Here is a 25,014-nt window from a genome sequence, read left to right as displayed (position 1 = left end):
TAGGATTCTGATACGTTCTGTTGTTCTTCTTCATGAATCTAGAGAATTTCTTCACAAACAAAGACATTGCATCATTGCTGATCTGTTCAGCAGTTCTATCAGATGTACTTTCAGTAGTAGCAGTAGGAGATACATTTGGAACAATTGTAACAGGAGCAACAGCGGTAGCAGCAAGAGCCTTGGTAGGTGTACTTGATGATGGCTCTTCTCCACTTCGTACTTCCAGTTCAAATTCATATGCTTTCAAGTCTGCAAATAGATCATGCAGTTCTAATTTGTTCAGATCTCTGGATACTCTCATGGCCATAGTTTTTACATCCCATTCCTTAGGCAATGCTCTCATTACTTTGAGCGCTATTTCTCTGTTGCCATAGTCTTTACCAAGAGCTGCTAGCTCATTAACCAGACTACTGAAACGTTTATCAAACTAGTTTAGAGTTTCTCCGGCCTTCATTTTCAGATTTTCAAATTTTTGCATGGCCATGGTCAACTAATTTTCTTTAGTCTGCTCATTTCCTTCACAGATTTGAATGAGCTTTTCCCATATTTCTTTAGCAGTTGAACACATCTTGATCTTGCTGAAGGTGTTCTTATCAAGACTTTTATAGAGTGTGTCCTTTGCGACATTATCCAGATTGGCTTTCTTTTTATCTTCACTGGTCCATTCGCTCCTTGAATTTTCAACCATTTGCGGCGCACCATCAGTGATAGCAATGGCTGTATTAGGCTTTAAGATCTTTAATGGACCATCTGTGATGACGAACCACATGTCGTCATCTTGAGCTGCTAGATGAGCTTGCATACGGATCTTCCAGTCATCGAAGTCTTCTTTTGAGAACATGGGAACCTTGCTAAAGTGTGCCATCTGTTGTAGCTTTTTAAGAACAAGAATAACACTGCTCTGATACCACTTGTTGAGGATCGATGTAGAGTTTAGAGGGGGGGTGAATAAACTCTTTCTTTTCTTCTTTTGAGTTGCTAAAATCCTGTTAAAGATTGTAGCTAGTCTTGTTCAAGTGTGCAACCAACAAATCACAGAATAGTGCAGAAACGATATGATGGTTCGGTAATTGAAATGATAAAAACAGTAGGCAGTAGACAGTAGTTGTTTATGAAAGTTCGAAGATGAAATCTTCTACGTCTCCCCTTCTTCTGTTTCCAGAAGATATCACTAAAAGACTTTGGATTTTACAGTACACACTAGTACACACCCACTTCAGCAGGACTAACCCTCTGCCTACTGAAACTCTTAGTATATCAACACGATAATATGTAATCAAAATTCTGGAATAGACTCTTTTCCAGATTACAAACTCTTCTCAACAAGATATGAATAGTATGAACTGTTTATGAAGAGTGTGAGAAATAGCAGCACAAAATGATCTTCAATCGATCGGATATATGCTATGAAGCGTGTGCTACTTTTCTGTATGTCAAGCTTTTTGTAGGATAAGAGAGTTTTTGTGCTCAAAAATCAACGTTGTGAGTATTGCAATCAGTATCTTTATCAACGTTGTTCTTGTATATTTATAGAAGTTTTGATCCCAAAGTCTATAAACAAAACAGCTTCTTTGACTTCTGATATATTCAGCTTTAATACCTGAAATAGGTCCTGCATAAAAGCTTCAAAACAATCAGTCTTGTTTTATACCAAAATTGGTAAGACGTAATAAATGACTTCATACATAATTAATGGTGCAATTAATGTTAGTACTTGGTAAAGTAACGGTAATATTTAAGGCTAGTTCTTGTTTATGCGAAAGACGTAAAGCTACTATGGTTTGAACTGAATTCTGCTTCTGTTTCCTAGAGTTCAAAGTTCTGCTTCTGGTTATCTTAGACTTTAAGTTCTGCTTAAGATTACTGCTTTTATATTGCCCAAAGATCTGCTGATTTTAAGTCTCATCGCCCATCGCCACAATTAAGTTATGTCTAACAAAGTGTATAGTTTGATATATTTTGTGAACTTGAGATTTTTACTTTTTATCGTAAATTTTTACTTTTAACAAGAATCACTTAATTATTATATTGGCTCTCCGATCCAATTTTGTCAAAGAAAGTGTGGTTATTGTTATGACCAAAGAGGTCTTCCAATTTCTTCCCGCATTTATTTTTTTGTGCATGGCATCAACTTCTTTTTGTATTGTGGATATTTCCTTTTAACCAATTGGTCTCGGTTGGTCTTCTGCCGCTCATTCTTTGTTCAAAGCCAATCTTCTTGTTTAACACATGTTGAAACTTCCAAATATGTAAGGGATTTAATTTTTATGTATAATTTTTCAATGTACTTTTACAGAAAAGTTGTTCAAATAACGTCTAAATTATTTTTAATTATAAAATCGATTTTTAAAATATTTCTACAAACATCTTTTCAAATCTAAAAAACAGTGTTCTAAAAGACGTTATCTTGGTTGTTAGCGTTCACACATTACCCCTATTTTTAGAAAACCAGTGGATCTAGGTGCTGTTGAAAAAATAGGCGACTGAAAACATGCTAGGCGATTAACAAACTTCCAAGACTTTTTGATTTTTTTAATTAAATTTTAAATATTATTAATTTTTTTAAAAAATAATGGTTGAACAAATTTATGCATATATTGTTAAAATATATATGCACATAAAAAATATATGCTAGTTAATAAGCATGGTTCAAAAAATATAAATGAAAATATTGAACATATTTTTGCATATTTTGACTAATTTTAGATAGTACAAAATATTTTATATTTTTATAATTAATTAAAATATTTTAAAAGGCGTCTAGGTGGCCATTTAGGTACCTCGCCCGCACACTGTCTAGCTCCCTTTGAAACCTTGTCTAAAAATATTTTTATTTAATAAATATTCAAACACATATTTATTATAAAAAAATTATAAAAGACTGTAAAAAAAATTTATAAAAACGTTTTATAAGTGCTTTTCCAAACAAAATCTTATCATCCAAGTTCTTTTGCTTATTCCTTTTTGAAATATTTTAACAATAAATCACCATCATTATATTTTTAAATATTAATAAAGTACGACTAACAATAATTTAATAGGAAAATTAATAAATAAAAATTAGCATATAATAATAAGATTGAGATTAAGAAATGAACTTATATTTCATTTCTTTCTCATTCTTTACAATACCTATAATAAGAAATAGGGGTGGGCATAGTTTGGTTAAAACCGAAATAATTGACCGGAACGAAAAATTCGGTTTAAATGGTTCGGTTTTATCGATTTTTCGGTCGGTTAAGATTTCAAAATTAAAAAAATACGGTTTTTCGGTTCGGTTTACGGTTTTCATCCCTAGAAAACCGAAATAACCGAACCGACCATATTATATTTAACTATATGACTTTTTGTATAATGGGCTAATAAATGGANCTCGAGTATGATTGATACAGGCCGTCTAATATGTCAGAACAACTTGGGCTNCAGTAAGTTTATATATATTTAAGTTATGTTTCAAGATTGTGATTCATAATAACTATTGTGATGAATTTAATGTCATTTTTGTTTTTAATTTTGCAAAACATAATTTTGGAATTTGACCATTGGAAGTTCAAATTGTTATTGAAGCTCATATTGTTAAATGTATTGAGATTTGAGATGCAAAATCTATTTGTATTTTGGAGTCTTAGAATTTAAATTTAATAACTGTGTATCCTTTTATTGAAAAGCTACTGTTTGAAATTGTATTTCAAATTGATATTGAAACTTAGATTGTTAAGTGATAAGTGTATTGTAATCATACATGTTATACTCATCTAGTGTCATTGTTTCTTTTATATGTTTTGCATCCATCAAGCATCAAGTGATATATAGTTTTATTTCTTAACAAAATATTATAAAACCGTATATAACCGACCATATAAACCGAACCGTATTACAAAAAAACCGGATCGAACCGTAATAAAATGATTTGGTTTTGGACCAGATATATTCAAAACCGAAAACCGAAAAATCGAACCGTTATAGAGAAAAATCGGACTGAACCGACCGATGCCCACCCCTAATAAGAAATGTTACAATTCCATATTTTCGTTAATCTCGTCATTATTATATCTCAAAGTGAATTACATTCCTACTTTATTCCATTAAATACCATCAATGTAGGTTCTTCAAGTTTCAAAATCAGCGTCGCACTGAGATTTTCTTGACATGAATATATTTTTTAAAATTAGACCCACTTAAAATTTGCAATGAANATCAATTAGTGCGCATCAATGTCCACTCAACCGACTTTGAGGTACGAAGTACTAAAATCAGTATCACTACTCCTTTTACTTGTTATTATTATTATTGGTACTATAATTAATATTTCTGTTTTACATAGGACGTCTGCTCAAGAGAACCTCCCATATTCTTAAATCTAAAGCATCTCAATCTTCAAATGAAGTGTTTGCGTGGTGGCAGAAGAAGTGATACTTATTACCGTCCTTTGTTTTGGAATTGTCCTAACTTGCAGAAACTTGAGATAAAAGTAAGTTTGGTTTTATTCTTAACGCATATGTAAAAGATTGTAAGAACTTAATTTGTGTGTTTGGTTTGCAGTTTCTGTGGAGGGGTAATGAAGTTTTCGACGATACATTACATAAGCATATTGTCAAGTTAACTCAAGTGGGATTTTTAGGGATAGAACCACGTAGCCATCTCAAAGAGGTGACTCTGNCAAACATATTGTTGTTTCTAACTGCTGATGCTAACAAGCTATCCCAATTACAACTGTGGCTCACGGATTATACCTTTGTCAGTTGACAACCTTTTGGGGAAGAAAGTCATGCCAACCATTTTTGGCGCTATTATCACTCTTGAAAAGAGCTTCGAAATTGAACTGGCCTAACCATAAGGTTTAGAAAACAATAAAGTATAAATTGAAATTGAAAGAATCCTCTAAATTTCATACCTTGAAATGAAATCTCGAGGCCTATTTGTAAATTCTAGTTCTAATTGTCCGAACTTGCATGTTGCTATGTGTTATGCTTGATTTGACACCTAGCTTCAGAAGCTCCGAACGCCACTTCGAAAGGTCTGAACTGCTATGTGTCGGTACACTTAGCATATTCATATGATGTCTACCTACCGTGCTTACAAATGATGTGTTAGTCATATATTGGATGTTCAATTTGAATATATATATCACATCCAATAGATGAGTGATACCTAATTGGTGAGCACAGAGGTGAATACAATGGATGGACAACATATGACTGGATTATAATACTTATAATAGTAAATATAATTAATGAATACATATATTATTTACCAAGTTTTTTTCTAAATAGAATCCGAAAAACATTTTCGAATGAAGATATAAATTATAGTAAACAACTTGGGAAAAATCCCTCAAATAAGGACTTGAAAATTAGCATATCTTAATTATTAACTTGGGAAAAATCCTTCAAATAAGGACTTGAAAATTAGCATATCTTAATTATTATATTGGACCCTTCGATTCAATTTTGTCAAAAAAAATGTGATTATTGTTATGACCAAAGAGGTCTTCCGATTTCTACTCGACATTTATTGTTTTGTGATGTGGATACTTCATTGTAACTAATTGGTCTCGGTTGGTCTTCCGCCACTCATTCTTTGTCCAAAGTCAATCATATCCTTGTTTCAACCTGTTGAAACTTTCAAATTCTAACATTGATTTTGGCCAATGTTCAAGGGACTTAATTTTTATGTATAATTTTTCAAAGTACTTTTACAAAAAAATTGTTCAAATAACGTCTTAATTATTTTTAATTATAAAGTCGATTTTTAAAATAGTTTCACAAACATCTTTTCAAATCTAAAAAACATTGTTCTAAAAAATGCCACCTAAATTGTTAACTATCGAACATTGCCCTTATTTTTAGAAAATCAATGGATTTAGGTAGTGTTGAAAAAATAGGCGACTCAAAACATGTCTAGACGATTAACAAACTTTTTAGGCTGTTTGATTTTTTTTAATTAATTTTAAAAAATATATATATTTTTTGAAATAATGGTTGAACAAATTTATGATTATATTGTTAAAATATATGCACATTAATAAGCATGATTGAAAAAATATAAATGAAAATGTTGAAGATATTTATGCATATTTTGACTAATTTTAGATATTATAAAATATTTTATATTTTTATAATTAATTAAAATATTTTAAAAGGCGTCTATGAGAACACTTAAGTACCTCACCAAATTAATAAAACAATTANCTAAAAATATTTAAATTTATTAAATATTTAATTTTTATGTGTAATTTAATTTTAATTGACAAAAATTACTGAGATATCAATATTATAATTTTAAGATGTAATATTAAAAAAAATTGATGTAAGAATAATTATGGAAAAAAATATTTTATATAGAGTGGGTGAGACCGTCTCACGGATCTTAATTTGTGAGACGGGTCAACCCTACCCATATTCACAATAAAAAGTAATACTCTTAGCATAAAAAGTAATACTTTTTCATGGATGACCAAATAAAAAATCTGTCTCACAAATACGACTCATGAGACCATCTCACACAAGTTTTTGACTTTTTATATATAGAATCACCGAATCCAATCGAATCAAATCAAAATCAAAACAGAAAACCCTAGAGGATACGGTATTACCTCTCCTTGAAGAAACGCCCGCCGCCGGGTGCCACCAACTAGGTCCGGCCGAGCCACCACAGTATTCGCCACTTTCCTTCCAGTACCAATTAATTATCCCCGGCGTGGTGAAACAACATCGGGCCAAATCAAATAGATTTTGTGAGGCATAAAGTTCGAGTCTTTTTCGTCGATCCGACGTATTTCAAGAACATTGTGGGGCTTCAAAAGAGTATAATTTCGATTTTTGGTTGATTAATTTACCTTTCGTTGACAGATTTGATGCAAAAAAATGTATTCCAGTATGTTTAGAACTGTTATGTTGGATGTCATTATTTCAAGAACATTGCAGGGCTTCAAAGGTTGTGAAACAACATCGGGCCAAATCAAATAGATTTTTTGTGCAATAAAGGTCGAGTCTTTTTCGAGATTTCGTCGAACCCACGTATTTCAAGAACATTGTGGTGTATAATTCATCCCTCGATTTTTTATTTACATGAGATCAGGTAACTACAATTTGGGTTCTCGTATTCCGTTTATAGTGCTTATCGCGTTGGTGATTTGAAAAGGGATCGATATATCTCATGATTATGATTTGAAGATTTCACAGTGGTTGGGTTTATGTAATAAAATTAACTAGCTTAGTTTTCTTTGATCATCCAGAATGATGAACAAAAGTGAGAATGGAGTGGTTGATGAGATCAGTGAATTGCCGGATGATGTTCTTGTGGCCATAATCTCTCGGTTGACATGGCGAGAAGCTATAGTCACCAGCATCCTGTCCACTCGTTGGCGACACCTCTACACTTACATCACTCGTCTCTCCTTCAGCATTCGAGATCCCTCCGAACAATCTAAAGACAAATATGTTCAACAACTAATGGAAAAGGAATTTCCTGAACACATGAAGGAGATTTATGATTTCTTGGCTTCAAACAGAGGCTGTAGTTTTTTGGAAGAATTCAAGGTGCATATACCCAGTCTGAAGGGAGCCAATATTCATAGGTGGCTGCCGTTGGTGCTGGAAAAAGACGTAGAAAGCATCGACATACGCATGATTTATCACTCCAAAGCCATGTCTGGCTATTACAGTTTTCCTCGTAGGACTTTGATTAAGAGAAAAGGTGGAGGCTTAGGGTCATTTCAGGGCCTCAAATCACTTAGGCAATTGTCTCTGCACTCCCTTCACGTGGAAGATCGAGATGTCGAGATTTTCGTTTCAAATTGTACTGCTCTCGAACACTTGTCCATCGTGGGTTCTTACAGGTTAAAAAAAGTGTCGTTGGTCGGACATTCGAAGTTGAAGCTCTTGGAGATTTCTTCCTCTAGGAATGTCGTGTTGATTGAGGTTCGCGACATGATCAACCTTGTTTCGTTGACTTGTCTTAAGTTGCAGCCTAAGTATTCACTGCAACTCAATAACGTCCCAAAGCTTGTTGAGTTTAACTCGTCGGATCAGTTTCACTTACTTGGCCGTGTCTTCCTTGGAATTTTGCCTTCTATTCTCGATCAATTAGTGCGCATCAATGTCCACTCAACCGACTTTGAGGTACGTAGTACTAAAATCAGTATCACTACGCCTACTTTTTATTATTTTTTTTGGTGATATAATTAATATTTCTGTTTTACATAGGAGGTCTGCACAAGAGAACCCCCCATATTCTTAAATCTAAAGGATCTCAAACTTCAAATGAAGTGTATGCGTGGTGGCAGAAGTGATACTTATTACCAACCTTTGTTTTGGAATTGTCCTAACTTGCAGAAACTTGAGATAAAAGTAAGTTTGGTTTTATTCTTAACGCATATGTAAAAGATTGTAAGAACTTGATTTGTGTGTTTGGTTTGCAGTTTCAGTGGAGGGGTAATGAAGTTTTCGATGATACATTTCATAAGCATGTTGTGAAGTTAACTCAAGTGGGATTTTTAGGGATAGAACCACGTCCCCATCTCAAAGAGGTGACTCTATCAGGGTTTATCGGATGTCTACCTGAAATTAGCTTTTCATGGTTTCTCATGAAAGAGGCTGTGGTGCTCGAAAAACTCATCGTCGAACTTTGTGACAAAACCCCTGAAATCCGACAAAAGGCTGAAGCTCTTGCGTGGGAGCATATTCGAGAAATCACGCCACCCTCGGTCAATCTTGTAATTATTTAGCTATATCAAATTATTTTTAAAATAATCAAGTACCACCATATGCACGATTTTGGTCGATATATATTTTATTCATATAGGTAATACATGATATTTCCTACGTTACCAAGTAGTTATACACTTACCACCTTATGCACGATTCTCATTCTAAGGAAAAATGAGAAAATAGTTAATTAATTGATTTTAATTGTTAAACTGATCATGTTGATATGTTTATATGATTTTTGAATAATTGTCTACTTGAACGCATTAAAATGTGTTTTTTTCAAAAGGTTATTCGAGTTGCGATCGAGAAACGGAGACCGAAGGCTGAAAATAATTTTTTTAAATAACTATTTTTAATTATTTAAAATAGGGTTTATGCTTTTTCTTATTTTTGAAAATAAAGAGTTTTGAGTTGATTTTATACGTCGAGACGTAATTTTATCGGTATTCGATTTTCAACGAAAAATGAACGTTTTGACAATTCGGTTAATATTTTCACGAACTTTCTTAAATGAAATATTTTAAATATGCACGAATGGGCTTATTGGGCCTAACATATCATACTAATGGGTCTTAATTTTGTACACACAATTTAATTAGTATAATTAAGCTAAACCTTTTTCCCACAAAAATCATATGCACGCCCACTTCCCCACACACACACAAGGACTCTTTCTCCTCTCAAAATACACGGCACACACGAGAATCCAAGAAAGGAAAAGCATCAGTTTTGTGGGAAAATCCAGCCAAGGTCCTATGTCAAAGTTCTTCGCATTGTCAAACGTCTTTCGTGCGTTAAATACGCAAAGTCACGTCATATTCTTTTCTTTACTCATCCATCACACCATATTATGTATTTAATTATGTATTGCATGAAAAACAAGTTGCACTTTGATGTATTTTCGTTTTTATGCAAACATGAACTTTTAAAGCTTGGGTTTTTATCCAAAATCATGATTTATATGTTCTTAAGGGGCTGCCATGATTAGGGGTTGAAATTGTGTTGTTTTTACACAATTTAAAGAGTCCTAGGATGCACTAACATGCTACATACGAGACATGATACAAGCTGGAACCATCTTCACGGTTTGGTGGATCAAGGCTCGGTCTAAGGGTTAAGCTTTGCATGGCTTGGCTTGGGTAACGGCTGGGTCCTTGTTTGGGTCATGGAAGGGGATCTAGCCACGCTAGGACTCGAGTCAAGGAGCTGGGGAAGAGTTCTAGCAAGCTAGGACTCCACCCGAGAAGCATCGCGCGTGCGCGCATGGGGTGCGCAGCCGTGCAGGGAAAAGATGGCTTGACCAGGAGGCTTTGGGCTGGGCTAGGTCAAGTCCTTAGGGTCCTAAGAGGGTGCACAAGGGTCTGGTTGAGGGGCTGGTCCAGTGGCTAGAATCCTAGGCGTGAGATCGAACAGTCCTAGCAATAAGGGTTCTCAGCCGATTGTGTTTCTGATTTTGTGGCTTCGGCTAGGGCTTGGGGTTGAGTCCTAGGAGTGCTAAGGGTTCACGAGGGTCTAGGGGAGGGCAGGTTCAAAGTTGGCTCGGGCTTGGCTCGGTGAAAAACGAAGTTGGCTCGAGGGTTTGCTTAAGGGTTCGAATTAGGGTTTCTTTGGTTTAAAAATTGGAAACATGGCTCAACGGGGGTCGAGTCGTGGTTCACGAGGGCAAGTTAAATATAAAAAGTCTAAGTTTGTAATTTGGGAATTTTATATTAAAGTTTAGTTTAATTCGGGATTAAAACGCATTAAGAATTATTAATTATTGAATAATTAAAAATCCTAGTATTTAAGCTAAATAAAATTGTGGTAAATTTAATTTAAACTTAAATAATTATTTGGGATATTCTAGAGTCAATGAAATTAAGAAAAAGTCAAATTTGAGGAATTTTATGTCTAGGGATAAAACGGTAATTTGACACTTAGAAAATAGTAAACGTCATGACAATGCTCTGAATGCTGTTTATATGTTAAAATGTTTATAGATTTTTATGATAAAATGTTGACGTTAAAAAATGTGTTGCATGCTTGATTTCAAAATAAAAATGATATGTATATGCATGATTTTTGTAAAGTGATGATAATATGTTGAAAGAAGTAAAGTAATTGTGACAAATACGAATACATAATACGATGATATATGAATACGTAAGGCCAAGGTTCAGTTGACGGGTGAGAGTGTCGTTGATGTCCCCGTCGTCCAGTACTGTGGTTACATGTAGATAGATCCATCGCTCCCAATACGAATACGAAAGTCACAATTAACGATCCGAATTTAACGAAAAAAGAATACGTATATATTTATGATAGATATGAATATGTTGATGATGATATGAAAATGTTTAAATTTATGCATGTCATGAAATGTTATTTTACGTAAAAGTATTTTTCACTGTTGCATGTGATTTATATATGAAGGATCGGGTTCAGGGCACCAACTGGTGCTTCAAACACAATATTCTCCAAGAGTTGCAATAGGTTATGTTCTAAGAACATTTACACCGATGAGTTAGATCGAGTTTGGTTTACAAATCAAGCGGAATGCACTCGAAATAATAATTCGTTAAGGAAAATGATATGTTTTAAAAGATCCGTGCTTGTGTAAAACTGAGAGCACGCATCAGTTCAGTTATGGTAAGAACTGAATTGACGCATACTTTTGCTGATCAAATCAGTTAGAAAACGATAGTTAATCAGTTAAGTACACAAAATATGTTTATGGAAATTCGGAGATTTCAACTACTCCAACGTCACCCCTTCTACCTCCTCGGGTAGGATCCACTAGAAAACTTAGATTTATACAACTCCTTGTACAAATCCTACACAGCTTAGGACTTACACTACTATCTAACTGAACTCTTAATCTAGACTAAAGACAGCACCTTCCAACCAACACTTGTTTAACGTCTGTGTGTCAAATACTATATACACAAGTTTATTGTCTTTGTACAAGACTGTATTTGAGGTGGTGATGTGTGTGCGTCTGTGAGAACTGAACACTGAATACAACTGGAAAGTGTTTTCACACACTGAGAGAATTATGCTTCTATACTAAGCTGATAACACAGAAAGTGTTCTCTCAATTCTGGGCTTCTTGCTTCTCTCTTAAGCTGATATATTTTTAAAGCGTGCCCTCTTCTTATTTTTGAGTCACAACTGATCTTCCATTTATATGCGGGGAAACTGATCGTACAGTAAGACTCAATTATTGTTCCCTTTGCATTTGAATTCATTCCTCGAAGTATGTGTTGTACTGCCCGACAATCCTTCTGGAATTCTTTGGCATTGAGCGCTTGATGCAACATCCACTTTTGTCCTTTGACTGGACAAAAGCTTTTGTTCTTTTGTGTGTAGCTGGATTCCATTAAATGAGCTTGTCATGTTCCGCAATTGATTGATCCTAACTGAAGTTCTGAACTAGTCAGTTGAACTGGTTTTCAGTTGGCGAGGTGAAATCAGTTGGCTCGTCAGCTAAACTGATTTCACTGATATAGTTGAACTGGTCAGCTTGGCTCTTCATCAGTTGAAATCTTCATCAGCTGATCAGGCTGTTGAATATCTTCTACTTAAGTTCCTATCAGCTGGTCAGTCAGTTGAACTGGACTTTGATACATCAGTTGCGCTGATTCAGTTAATGAGATCAGTTGGTGCGTTCAGTTGGCATATCTGACAGCTTCAGTTACGGTTTTTTTAACTAATTGTTTCAGTTCCAGTTTACTGCGCACTAAGGTAGATTATTAGAAACAAAATAACAAGTTTTGTTAACATCAACATCAAGTAAAGATTGCGAACATGAAATATTCCAACAATATACATATTATTTGTTATCAAGAGTATGATGTGTTGAGTATTTAGACTCACTAGGTGTGATTGATGCAGGTGAGTATGATAATTATGTTGAGGGAAGCTTGGATGGTTGATCTGACTAGACTGAAGGTGCACATAACCCAAGGACCAGCGCTTATCTTTCCGCACTTATGTTTACGATTTATGTTAAAGATGTTTTTACAACTTTTATTATGTGTTTGAGAGGCTTTTGAGAGGATGATATAGTTATTTTTATTTTTAAATATTGCTTATTTAGATTTGGTAAAACGTTGGATGATTTTATGTTTGAACTATTTCATTTGGATTTTTAAATACNATCGGTCGAGACATGAGGGAGAAAAAAAATTTCTAATATTTTTTTTTAAAGAAAACGAGTAGTGAACGTTTCAGTTCGTATCAGAGCAGTGGTTCTTGTAAAGGGTTGTGCCACCATCAGTGCCGGGAAGCTCAGTCGTCAAGCCTCAATCTATAAGTTTAATTGCTTTATATGATTTTTATGATGATACTTGCATGATTACATGAATTATATGATTACATCGCATGTCTAATTCCCTTTTAAGACTATATGTTTTATATGCTTAAAGTTGCTCAATGGGCTAGAATATGTTGCATGATTAGAAACCTTAGATTTAAATGCATGTTGATTACATTTAGAATTTGGAAAACGTTCAGATAAATACCTCATAGACGCGCACCTGTCATGAATAATCAAGCTGAGAATACCGAGGATCTCCATGTTAATGCACCCCCACATCCTAACGGGGATGCTGCTACGCGTGCACTAGAGGGCATGGCTCATTTCTTTGAGAAGTTTCAGCAGGCTCCTAGGCCACATCATGATATCTATGATCAGTTCCGAAGGCTAGCGTCGAAAGAATTTTCTGGCATCACCGACCAATTTGCTGCTAAAGCCTGGATTCGAGCACTTGAGGTGCACTTTCGCTATTTGAATATGGGAGATGCTGACCACATGAGGTATGCCACTTACATGTTTAGGGATGATGATTCTTTATGGTGGGAAGGAGCTGTACATGGTATTGTTATCGCTACTCTTACTTGGGCTCGATTCAAGGAGATATTCTATGAGAAGTATTTTACTGCCGACGTCCGAGGGCGATCGAAGAGGGAATTTTTGACTCTCTGTCAGGGAGACACTTCTGTGGCAGAGTTTGTGAGGAAATTTGATAGGGGTTGTCACTTTGTACCCCTCATTGCTTGAGATCCTGCTGAGACGTTGAGGCACTTTCTGGATGGCCTTCGACCAACCATCCATCGTGACGTGATGATGATGCATCCCATTGACTATGCTGCTGCCACTGCCTATGCATTTCAAGCTGATCAAGCATTGAAAGATATTGATTTTGAAGCACAATGTAAAAGACAGCAAAACCAGCAGCACAATCAGCCGAATAAGAAGCCCTACATGGGGCCTCCTAGACCTCAAGGACAGCAAAAGCCCCAAGGTCAAGTGAAGAAGCCAGGACCACCGAAACCACCACAACCTGCTGCACCAAAACCTGCAGAAAGGGCACCGTGCAAGGAATGCAATCGCTTACATTATGGCAAGTGCATGTGGGGATCTTTTAGATGCTTCATATGCAAGGAAGAAGGGCACAAATCTGCTGATTGCCCAAAGAAAAATGCACCTACAGTGGGCAGATCTTATGTGATGCATGCAGAAGAGGCTGAGGAGGAGCCAGACACGACATTTATTACCGGTAACCTAGTTATTTAACATTTTTGTATATTATTTTTAGCGCATGAAATGTTAAATTGGTTATTAAAAATGAATTTGGGATCAAGATTAACCTTGTGAAAATTAGGTTGCTTGCTCTTCCTTAGCTGGAATTAAGTTATGATTTAGAACCATAGAAATTGTTATCGATTTTGAGCCTTAATTTATGTAAAAGGGTGTAATTATTTCCAAATAAAAGTTTTATGGCCAAAAATTGAGAGAAATCATAACCAAGGGCTTGATTAGGAGTTTTCGAAAATTTGGAGGGTCTATTGTGCAATTTCCAAAACTGCTGGGGCAAGATTGAAATTTTCGAAAAAATATAAAGACTTAATCGAAATTTCCGAAAAATATGAGGATTGAAATGTAATTTTCGGAAACTAAGAGGGCTAAATTGCTATTAACCAAAACTTAAGAGGTTAAAGTGAAATTTCAAAAATTCAAGGGTTAAAATGCAATTTTCAAGAAATGCTAAGTTCAACGCGTAATCTTCATACAACTTTGGGATAATAATGATAGAAATTCCTTAAGTTTGAACACGAAAAGATTTAAAAGACGTTTTCATCGCAGGGAGGATAATCATTCGAGGTGTAGCCACCTATGCACTGCTAGATTCGGGAGCTACACATTCTTTCATATCTGAAACCTTCATCAAGCGACTGGATATTATTCCTGAAGATATGGGATTGGGTTTCAAAATTCTATTCCATCCGGAGATCAAATGATCACGTCTAGTATTGTGAAGAATCTGGAGCTTTGTTTATTTAAAGATGTGGTTCGGGCAGATCTTATCGTACTCCCTATGCCTGAATTTGACATCATACTCGGTATGGATTGGTTATCAGCGAATGAAGCTTCGATTGATTTTCGTCAGAGATCAATGTCTATTCGACCGTCTAGTGGAAAATCTTGTCTTTGAGGCGGAGAGGAACAAACAAATGCCACACATTATCTCTTGTATGTGTGCAAGGAAGCTTATTAAAAGAGGATGTCAAGCTTTTCTAGCATGTGTCACTTCCGCACATGCTCCTATCAGTCAGAATTTAGAGGATGTTGAGGTTGTCAGAGACTTTCATAGTGTCTTTCCTGAAGACGTTTCTGACATTCCACCCGACCGTGAGGTGAAATTTTCTATTGAGTTGATGTCGGGCACAGTACCTATATCTAAAGCACCTTATCGTCTATCACCCGCTGAAGTGAAAGAATTAAAAGATCAAATTCAAGAATTGCTAGACAAGGGTTTTATTCGCCCTAGTTATTCTCCATGGGGCACGCCCGTATTGTTTGTGAAGAAGAAGGATGGTACTATGCGATTCTGTGTCTATTATCGAGAGCTGAATAGAGTCACTATTAAGAATAAGTATCATCTGCCAATAATTGAAGATTTATTTGATCAGCTGCAAGGAGCATCGATATTCTCGAAGATTGATTTTCGTTCTGGATACTATCAGTTGAAAGTGAAAAGAGTCCGATGTTCATAAGACAGCATTCGGAAATCTCTATGGGCATTATGAATTTATGGTCATGCCGTTCGGTCTCACCAATGCGCCAGCGATCTTCATGGATCTCATGAATCGCGTATTTCAACCATATCTAGGTCAATTCGTGATTGTGTTCATTGATGATATTTTGATCTACTTCAAGAGCAGAGAGGATCGTAGTCGGCATTTGAAGACATCACTGCAATTACTGCAAGATAGGAAGTTATATGCAAAATTAAGCAAGTGCGAGTTTTGGCTTGAGAGAGTGGCGTTCTTAGGCCACATCATTTCTAGTGATGGAGTGGAAGTTGATCCGAGTAAAGTAGAGGCAGTGAGAGAATGGCCAGTACCGAAGAGCGTAACCAAGATCCGAAGGTTGTTGGGACTAGCTAGCTATTATCGAAAATTTATTCAGGGATTCTCATCTATTGCAGTACCTTTGACCTCATTGACAAAGAAGAATGCAAAGTTTATATGGGGATCTGAGTGCCAAGACAGTTTTGATAAGTTGAAGCAAGCCTTGATTTCAGGGTCAGTGTTAGCTATGCCATCGGGGCAAGGCGAGTATGTTTTGTATACCGACGCTTCTAAACTTGGTTTGGGTGCAGTTCTGATGCAGTATGACAGAGTTATAGCCTATGCATCGAGACAGTTGAAAGTTCACAAGAAAAACTACACCACTCACGATCTTGAACTTTCAGTAGTCGTCTTTGCTTTGAAAATATGGAGACATTACTTGTATGGAGAGAAGTGCAAAATTTTCACAGACCATAAAAGTTTGAAATACTTCTTCACCCAAAAAGAGTTGAATATGAGACAGCGAAGATGACTTGAATTGGTAAAAGACTAGGAATGTGAGATTAGCTACCATCCGGGAAAAGCTAATGTGGTAGCAGACGTATTGAGTCGAAAAGCAGCAGTTATTACTCATTTATCACTTCAAAGACCACTGCAGTCCGAGATGCAGCGGTTTGAGATTACAGTATATGCTAGGGCGAGGCCCCTAATCTTGCCACCATGACAGTACAACCGACTTTGAAAGATAGAATCCGTTAGGGACAGTCTACTGATGAACAATTGCAAAAGTGGAGAGCGAAAGATGAAACCAAGGGCCGGAGGTTGTATTCTGAGGTGGATGGTATAGTTCGTTATCGAGATCGTTTATGGGTTCCTAGTGACGACTCTTTGAGGGAGCTCATTATGAAGGAAGCTCATGACTCACCATATTCCATTCATCCTGGAAGCACGAAGATGTACAAAGATCTTCACTTGTTATATTGGTGGCCGGGCATGAAGCATGATATTATGCTTTTTGTGACCTAGTGTTTGACAGTAAAAACGGAGCATCAGAGGCCAGCGGGAAAGCTTAAGTCACTTCCCACTCCTGAGTGGAATTGAGAAAATTTTACTATGGACTTCGTCGTGGGATTGCCGAAGACTATTAAGGGATTTAATGCTGTATGAGTGATAGTAGATCGTCTTACGAAATCAGCGCATTTTTTACCTATCAAGACGACATTCACCATGATACAATATGCAGATCTGTATATTCGAGAGATAGTTCCTCTGCATGGGATTCCCGTATCTATCATTTCTGAAAGAGATCAGAGATTCACGTAATCGTTCTGAAAAAGTCTGCATGCAGCAATGAGGATCAAATTATTATTCAGTACAACGTTCCATCCTCAAATTAATGGTCAGTCAGAGAGAGTTTTTCAAAATTTAGAAGATCTACTGCGAGCTTGTGTCATTGATTCCCAAGGAAGTTGGGAACCGAAAATACCTCTAGTGGAGTTCACCTACAATAACAGCTATCAATCATCTATTAAGATGGCTCCTTTTGAGGCACTTTATGGAAGAAAATGTAGATCTCCTATTCAATGGGATGAGGTTGGCGAAAGAAGGGAAATTTGTCCTGACTTGATCGAAGAGATAACCGAGCTTATAGCCAGAATTCGAGAGAGAATGAAGACTGTACAAAGTCGACAGAAAAGTTATGCCAACAAGCGTCGAAGAGAGCTAGAGTTTGCAGTGGGAGACCACGTATTTGTGAAAATAGCACCTATGAAGGGTGTTATGTGATTTGGCAAGAAAAACAAACTTAGTCCAAGATTCATAGGGTCATTTGAGATTTTGGAGAGGATTGAAACACAAGCCTATAGAGTGGCACTGCCACCGATGCTATCTAGAGTACACTATGTGTTTCATATCTTGATGCTGCGAAAGTATATGTCAAACTCATCCCATATACTAAATTATGAACCTCTACAATTGACTCCAAATATGACCTATGAGGAAAGGCCTGTGCAAATCTTAGGAAGACAAGAAAGAAGACTCCGAAACAAAATCATTCAAATGGTTAATGTCAAGTGGCTGAATCACTCGGAAGAAGAAGCTACTTGGGAAACCGAGAGCGACTTGAGGAGTCGCTATCCAGAGCTATTCGGTAAGTTCTAATTTCGAGGACGAAATTTTATTTAAGAGGAGAGGAATTGTAAGGTCCAAAAAAATTAAGACAACGTAACCCAACTGCATGCAAATCTATGGAAAATGAGAAAATAGTTAATTAATTTATTTTCATTGTTAAACTGATTATGTTGATATGTTTATATGATTTTTGAATAATTGTCTACTTGAACGCATTAAAATGTGTTTTCTTAAAAAATCTATTCGAGTTGCGACCGAGAAACGGAGACTGATGGCTGCAAAATAGAAAATAATTTTTATTAAATAATTGTTTTAAATTATTTAAAATAGGGTTGATGTTTTTTCTTATTTTTGAAAATAAGGAGTTTTGAGGTAATTTCATACGCCGATACGTAATTTTTATCGGTATTCGATTTTCAACGAAAATATGAACGTTTTGAAAACTCGGCTAATAGTTTCACGAAATTTCCTAAACAAAATATTTTAAATATGCACTAATGGACTTATTGGGCCTAGCATATCATACTAATGGGCCCTAAGCTTGCACCCACAATTTAATTAGTATAATTAAGCTAAACCCTTTTCCCCCAAACCTCATATGCACGCCCAATTCCCCACACACACACAAGGACTCTTTATCCTCTCAAAATACACGGCACACACGAGAATTCAAGCAAGGAAAAACATCAGTTTTGTGGGAAAATCCAGCCAAGGTCCTACGTCAAAGTTCTTCGCATCGCCAAACGTCTTTTGTGCGTTAAATACGCAAAGGAACGTCATATTCTTTCCTTTACTCATCCATCACATCATATTACGTATTGCATGAAAAACAAGTTGAACTTTGATGTATTTTCGTTTTTATGCAAACATGAACTTTTAAAGCTTGGGTTTTTATCCAAAATCATGATTTATATGTTCTTAAATGGCTGCCATGATTAGGGGTTGAACTTGTGTTGTTTTACACAATTTAAAGAGTCCTAGGATGCACTAATATGCTACACACGAGACATGATACAAGCTGGAACCATCTTCACGATTTTGTGGATCAAGGCTCGGTCTAAGGGTTAAGATTTCCATGGCTTGGCTTGGGTCACGGCTGAGTCCTTGTTTGGATCAAGGAAGAGGTCTTAGCCATGCTAGAACTTGAGTCAAGGGGTTGGGGAGGAGTCCTAGCAAGCTAGGACTCCACCCGAGAAGCATCATGCGTGCACGAATGGGTGCGCAGCTACGCAGGGAAAAGATGGCTCGGCCATGGGGCTTTGGGCTGGGCTAGGCCAAGTTCTTGGGGTTCTAAGAGGGTGCACAAAGGTCTGGTTCAGGGGATGGTCCAGTTGCTAGAGTCCTAGGCGTGAGATCGAAGAGTCCTAGCACTTAGGGTTCTCGGTCGGTTGTGTTTCTGATTTTGTGGCTTCGGCTGGGGCTTGGGGTTGAGTCCTAGGGGTGCTAAGGGTTCACGAGGGTCCAGGGGAGGGCGGGTTTGAAGTTGGCTCGGACTTGGCTCGGTGAAAAACGAAGTTGGCTCGAGGGTTAGATTAAGGGTTCGAATTAGGGTTTCTTGGTTTAAAAATTCAAAACATGGCTCAATGAGGGTCGAGTCATGGTTCACGATGGCAAGTTAAATATAAAAAGTCTAAGTTTGTAATTTGGAAATTTTATATTAAAGTTTGGTTTAATTCGAGATTAAAACGTATTAAGAATTAGTAATTCTTGAATAATTAAAAAGTCTAGTATTTAAGCTAAATAAAATTGTTGTAAATTTAATTTAAGCTTAAATAATTATTTGGGATATTCTAGAGTAAATGAAATTAAGAAAAATTCAAATTTGAGGAATTTTATGTCTAGGGGTAAAACAGTAATTTGATACATTGAAAATAGTAAACGACATGAAAATGTTATTGTCACGAATATCATAGCAAAATCCATAGTTTGTTGGATGTAACCATAATTTTAGTATATATAAGAGTTATATATACAAGAGGATTAAAATTATGGATAATAAACTTAAATTAAGTCCGTGATGAATTAAATAAAGTGGGGATCTTTAATTAAAGCATCACTAATGCGGCTCATGAACATTATGAATGTGACAATCTTATCCGGATCGTCGATGTTAGGACATCTAGATGGGGGCATTTATAATAATATGATTATGTACGACTTGAAACGATTTAATTAGTCATTTCATAATAAATTCCGTTGTAACTACGAAATTCAAATTAAATCATAAAGATGATCATATATGGACAAATCTCAATCCTGAAGTGATTATAAACTCCTGTTCATTTCAATATGATTCTTAATTTTCTTGTTTAAAGTTTGCGATTGTGCATTCTTAATACTTGCATTTTAGATTTAGATTTGAAATGAATGGCTATGAATATAAATTCATAAACATGGAATCCATTCCTTCTTGCGAGAAGTAGAAAGACGATTCCCTCATTTGTTAATTCTGGAACTGAATGTTGGGCTCAACTAATTTATATTTAAGTTATAAATTGAACCACTCACTAGTGAATTAATGGTAAATAAGGATAAGAAGTAATTGAAGAAGTAAACGGAAAATTCCAAGCTTCAGTTACGAATTGTCTATGGAAGATTAATCCATATGTAATGATTATATCAATGGACTACTCAATTTTGTAGAGTAATATATTTCATAATGAAGAAGAGTGCAATTCCATATTTTTTAGTGGAGTAATTGTGGAATTAATAAATTAATTAAAGAGTTTGATTATTTATCTAATTTATTGGAGTTTCTAATTATGGGTTCCATGGTCCCCAATACGTCCTTCCAAATAAATGATGAGCTAGAAATGCAATTTAGAAATCATATGTGAATATGGCATTCATTATGTTGCACATATCATTTAAGAGAGAACAACAAGATTGGACTTTTAATAATTAAATCATAAGATGCTTTAATTAAATAATTAAAAGTTTGAGAAACTTCAATTATTATATAATAATGAGTGGGAGAAGGATATATGACAATAAATCCTACGGTCTCCACTATTAACAAAAGCAACGTGAGATTTAAATGACGCCTAGTGACACATAGAACGTCCTCCCTACGGAAGGTTTTCATTTGAATCAAAATTCAAGGCTTAATTTCCGAAAGGATAAGATTTTTTAGTATGATTCATAATTTACCTACTCTAAAGAGACAATTATGGGTTGTATTTTAAAATCCAAAATAATGGGTCACACTCATAAGGATGCAATTACATAGTTTAAATGCATCTAGGTTAAATTAAAAAGTAATTAATAATCGAAGTGAAGATATGAGATATCTTAGTGTTTTATTTATTAATAGAGATAGTCTCGATTTAATCATCATTTAATTCGACCGACCATAAGGCAATTTATTAAATGTGAGATTAAATTTCCTTGGAATTGTTAGAATAAATATTTATTATCTTGCATCATATTTATGATTCCTAAATTGATTAGTTATCTATGATATTTGTTCAATTTATTTAAATGTCATTTTATACATTAATTTCAGCAATCATGTCTACTAGTCCTGTTCTTGCTTTACTTAACGAAAAGTTGACTGGGGAAAACTTTTTGAAATAGAAGAGTAACATTAACATTGCCCTCGTCTGTGAGAACTTCAAACTTGTCTTGACGGAGGTGTGTCCTTCCGAGCCCCCTTTGAACGCTTCTCGTAGTGTACGAGAAATATATGATCGATGGATCGCGGCAAACAATAAATCCAAGGGCTACATGTTAGTCGGAATGAACGATGTGCTTAGATTTCAGCAAGAGCATGTAGAGAATGCTTACGAGATAATGGATTCTCTGAAAGCTATGTTTGGTCAGCAGTCTAGTAAATCTAAGCATGAGGCCATTAAAAATGCCATGAATGCTACGATGAAGAAAGGCCAATCAGTTGGAGCGCATGTTTTGAACATGATTAACTACTTCACAGAAGCTGAGACTCATGGTGCGACCATAGATGATGGCACACAAGTGAACATGATTTTGGAATCATTGCCATCGACTTTCCTGCAGTTCAAGAGCAATTATGTCATGAACAAGCTTGATTATAACATGACACAACTGCTCAACGAGTTGCAAACCTTTGAGGTCATTTCCATTGGAAAAGTCCAAGAAGGTGAGGCAAATGTTGTCAATGATAAGTCACCTTCCTCCAAAGCTAGTATGAAAAGGAAAAATAAAGGGAAAGGAAATGGAGCTCCTAAAAAGAAAAAGAATTGGAATGGTTCCAATGGCAAAAAGTAGGGTGAGACTGCAAAGCCCAAAGGAAAATGTTTTAACTGTGGGATTGATGGTCATTCGAAGAAAAACTGCCCCAAGTATCTCGCTGACCTAAAAGAGAAGAAGAAAGGTAAATATGATTTACTTGTTCTAGAATCCTGTTTAATAACAATTGATTCTTCTATATGGATAGTTGATTCGGGTGCTATTAATCACGTTTGTTGTTCTTTGCAGTTACTTAGTTCTTATGAAGAGCTTTCCGATGGGTCCTTTACAATGAGAGTTGGCAATGGTGCAGTAGTTTCAGCAAGAGCAGTGGGAGTTATTAAACTTAGATTTAATGATAGACATTTGGTTTTGAACAATGTTTATTTTATTCTTGGTTTTCGTAGAAATTTGATTTCTGTTTCAAAGTTGCATGAACAATTTTATTCGCTTTCTTTAGATAATAATAAGATTGTTATTTTGAGAAATGGGCGCATGATTTGTACTGCTTTAATCGAAAATGGACTTTATATTCTAAGACCAAATGAACGACCACTACTTAATGTCGAAATGTTTAAAGTAGAACATCCCAAACCTAAAAAGCAAAAAGTTTCTCATGAAGATAAAACATATCTACGGCACCTGAGGTTAGGGCATATTTCCTTAGAAAGATTAAACATGTAACGTCCGAAAAACCAACCTACGTAAACCATATGCATGCAAATTATTTTAATTGCTTAATTTTTTTATTTAATTGATTTTAAATGATATGATGATATTTATTATATGATTAAAGGTATGATTGCATGATTAAATGATAATATGACATGATTACATGAAATTAAGGATTTTACCTGAATATTCGATAATAGGTAGGGGAAAGGAGACCGGGGACGACAAAGACAAGAATATGTATTTTTTATTTAAATAATGGCAAGACTTCCTAATATGATTAAAAATGATTTAATTTTTCTATAAATGTTAGAATTCGAATTATTTTACGAGTCGAGTTCGATTTTTCCCGTGAAGCCGATTTTGGACAAACAATGAATTTTTAAAGGATCAAAATATTATTTTATGAAAACTTAATTTATAAATTTTTATATTTTAATTAAATAGGTGTTATTGGATCCAATTTAGTTATTTAAGTAGGCTCAATTACCCTTAAGCTTGCAAGCCCAAAACCAATGCCCATTAACATGTAATTATATCTATAAATAAGTATCCTAGGCTTTCAAAACACCATAATTTCTTCCTTAGTAGCCGAAAAACACACTCACACAAACATACAATTTTCGAGAATAAGGAGAAGAAGAAAAGCTAGGATTCTTCGTCGTCCGGTCGTCCAACTTCGCACCCTCGCCGACGATTGAATATTCGAGCGTTATAAACACAAAGGCACGTTATTTAAACCCATTTAAGCATCATACGAATCATAATATGTGTGTTTTAATTGATTATGCATGAAAAATACGTGGATTCGATTATTTTACGGTATGATACGTATTTTCAGTGTTTTTACGATTTTACGTTTGTTTTAAAAGAATCGTTATGAACCCAACATACACGCTGCCAAAACATGATAAAATATGATTGAATTGTGATTGAAACATGTTAAATTCAATAGAAAATAACCTGGAACCTTGGGACAAGAAATATAGAAGAAACCGTGTGTGTGTTGGTTTGTGCTTGGTGCAAGGGCTCGATTCCTTTGCATGGTCCCTTGAGGCTTGGCCAGGGCTGGCTGGGGCTTGAGGAGGGTCAAGAGAGAGGGCCTGGTAGAGTCCTAGGGGGATATGGCTCGCGCTAAGTGGGTGGAGAAGAGTCCTTGCGTGAAGGGATTCTTCACGCGCAGAAGCTGTTCAGGAAAGAAGAGGGGCTCGCGGCTGGCCTGGGGGCGAGCCAGGGTGGTCTGTCAGGGTCCAAGGGAGATGGGCAGGGGTCGGGCCAGGGGTTGGTGCAGTCGGGTGCGTTGTGGCTCGAGCAAGACGTGGAAAACATGAGGGAAGCAGCTTGGAGGCGCGCACAGGCTGCTGCTTGTTGCTGGTGGCTCGCGCGCGGTTTTAAATGCTTGGGCTTGTCTGGGTTGGGTATGGGCGTGGTCCAGGGATGGTTAGGATCAGGTCGGCTTGATGATGGCTCGGCTGGAAGTGTCCTAGAGTCACTAGGAGTTTATATGCGAGAGTTCAGGCATGCGCAAATTCTGTAGCTTGGTTCCAGGAGGGTTTGAGCGAGCTAGGGCTAGGTTTTTTGGGCTGGGCTTGGTCAGGAGGGTACCTAGATGGGTTGGCTTGGGTTTGGCTTGAGATGGCTCAAATAATTTGGGAGATGGCTCGGTGTGTTCACATAAGGGTCAATTTCGAGATTTATAGAATAAAAATTGGAACCATGGGTCCACGGGTGTGGTTCATGGCTCGTAAGGATAGAATAAATAATAAAAAGGTTATGTTTAAAGTTTGGGGTCAAAATGTTAAAGTTTGTATTTAATCGGAATTAAAACGCTTAATGAATGAATATTAGGAGTTAAATCGGAAACCTCGAATTTAAGCTAATTAAAATTATTAAAAATTTCATTTAAGCTTAAATAGGTAATAAAAAGTCTAAGTTTAAATTATGGGAAGAAAATAAAGAG

At 35.9% G+C, this 25,014-nt stretch overlaps 1 protein-coding gene and 1 long non-coding RNA gene across 4 annotated transcripts; both read left to right on the top strand.

Moving 5' to 3' along the window:
- Nucleotides 1-4,196: 4,196 nt before the first annotated feature.
- On the top strand, nucleotides 4,197-4,663 carry LOC140963552 (uncharacterized). Its single transcript, XR_012172704.1, has 3 exons — nucleotides 4,197-4,237; nucleotides 4,325-4,471; nucleotides 4,543-4,663. It is a non-coding gene; the product is annotated as an uncharacterized lncRNA (long non-coding RNA).
- Nucleotides 4,664-6,569: 1,906 nt separating this feature from the next.
- LOC140963331 (F-box/LRR-repeat protein At3g26922-like) lies at nucleotides 6,570-8,738 on the top strand. 3 transcript variants are annotated; one of them, XM_073422617.1, is made up of 5 exons: nucleotides 6,570-6,806; nucleotides 6,927-7,040; nucleotides 7,238-8,123; nucleotides 8,208-8,351; nucleotides 8,423-8,738. In XM_073422617.1, exons 3-5 carry the CDS (start codon nucleotides 7,239-7,241, stop codon nucleotides 8,726-8,728), a joined length of 1,335 nt encoding a protein of 444 aa, XP_073278718.1. In that variant the 5' UTR covers nucleotides 6,570-6,806; nucleotides 6,927-7,040; nucleotide 7,238; the 3' UTR covers nucleotides 8,729-8,738. The 3 variants fall into 3 exon arrangements, with proteins under 3 accessions (XP_073278718.1, XP_073278719.1, XP_073278720.1); XM_073422618.1 differs by having other exon boundaries at nucleotides 6,927-7,080; XM_073422619.1 differs by lacking the exon at nucleotides 6,927-7,040.
- The last annotated feature ends 16,276 nt before the right edge of the window (nucleotides 8,739-25,014 follow it).

This window comes from Primulina huaijiensis, chromosome 17 (assembly GCF_012295235.1).
Source record: "Primulina huaijiensis isolate GDHJ02 chromosome 17, ASM1229523v2, whole genome shotgun sequence".
Classification (NCBI taxonomy): Eukaryota; Viridiplantae; Streptophyta; class Magnoliopsida; order Lamiales; family Gesneriaceae; genus Primulina; species Primulina huaijiensis.
This window is presented reverse-complemented; position numbering and strand designations above follow the sequence as displayed.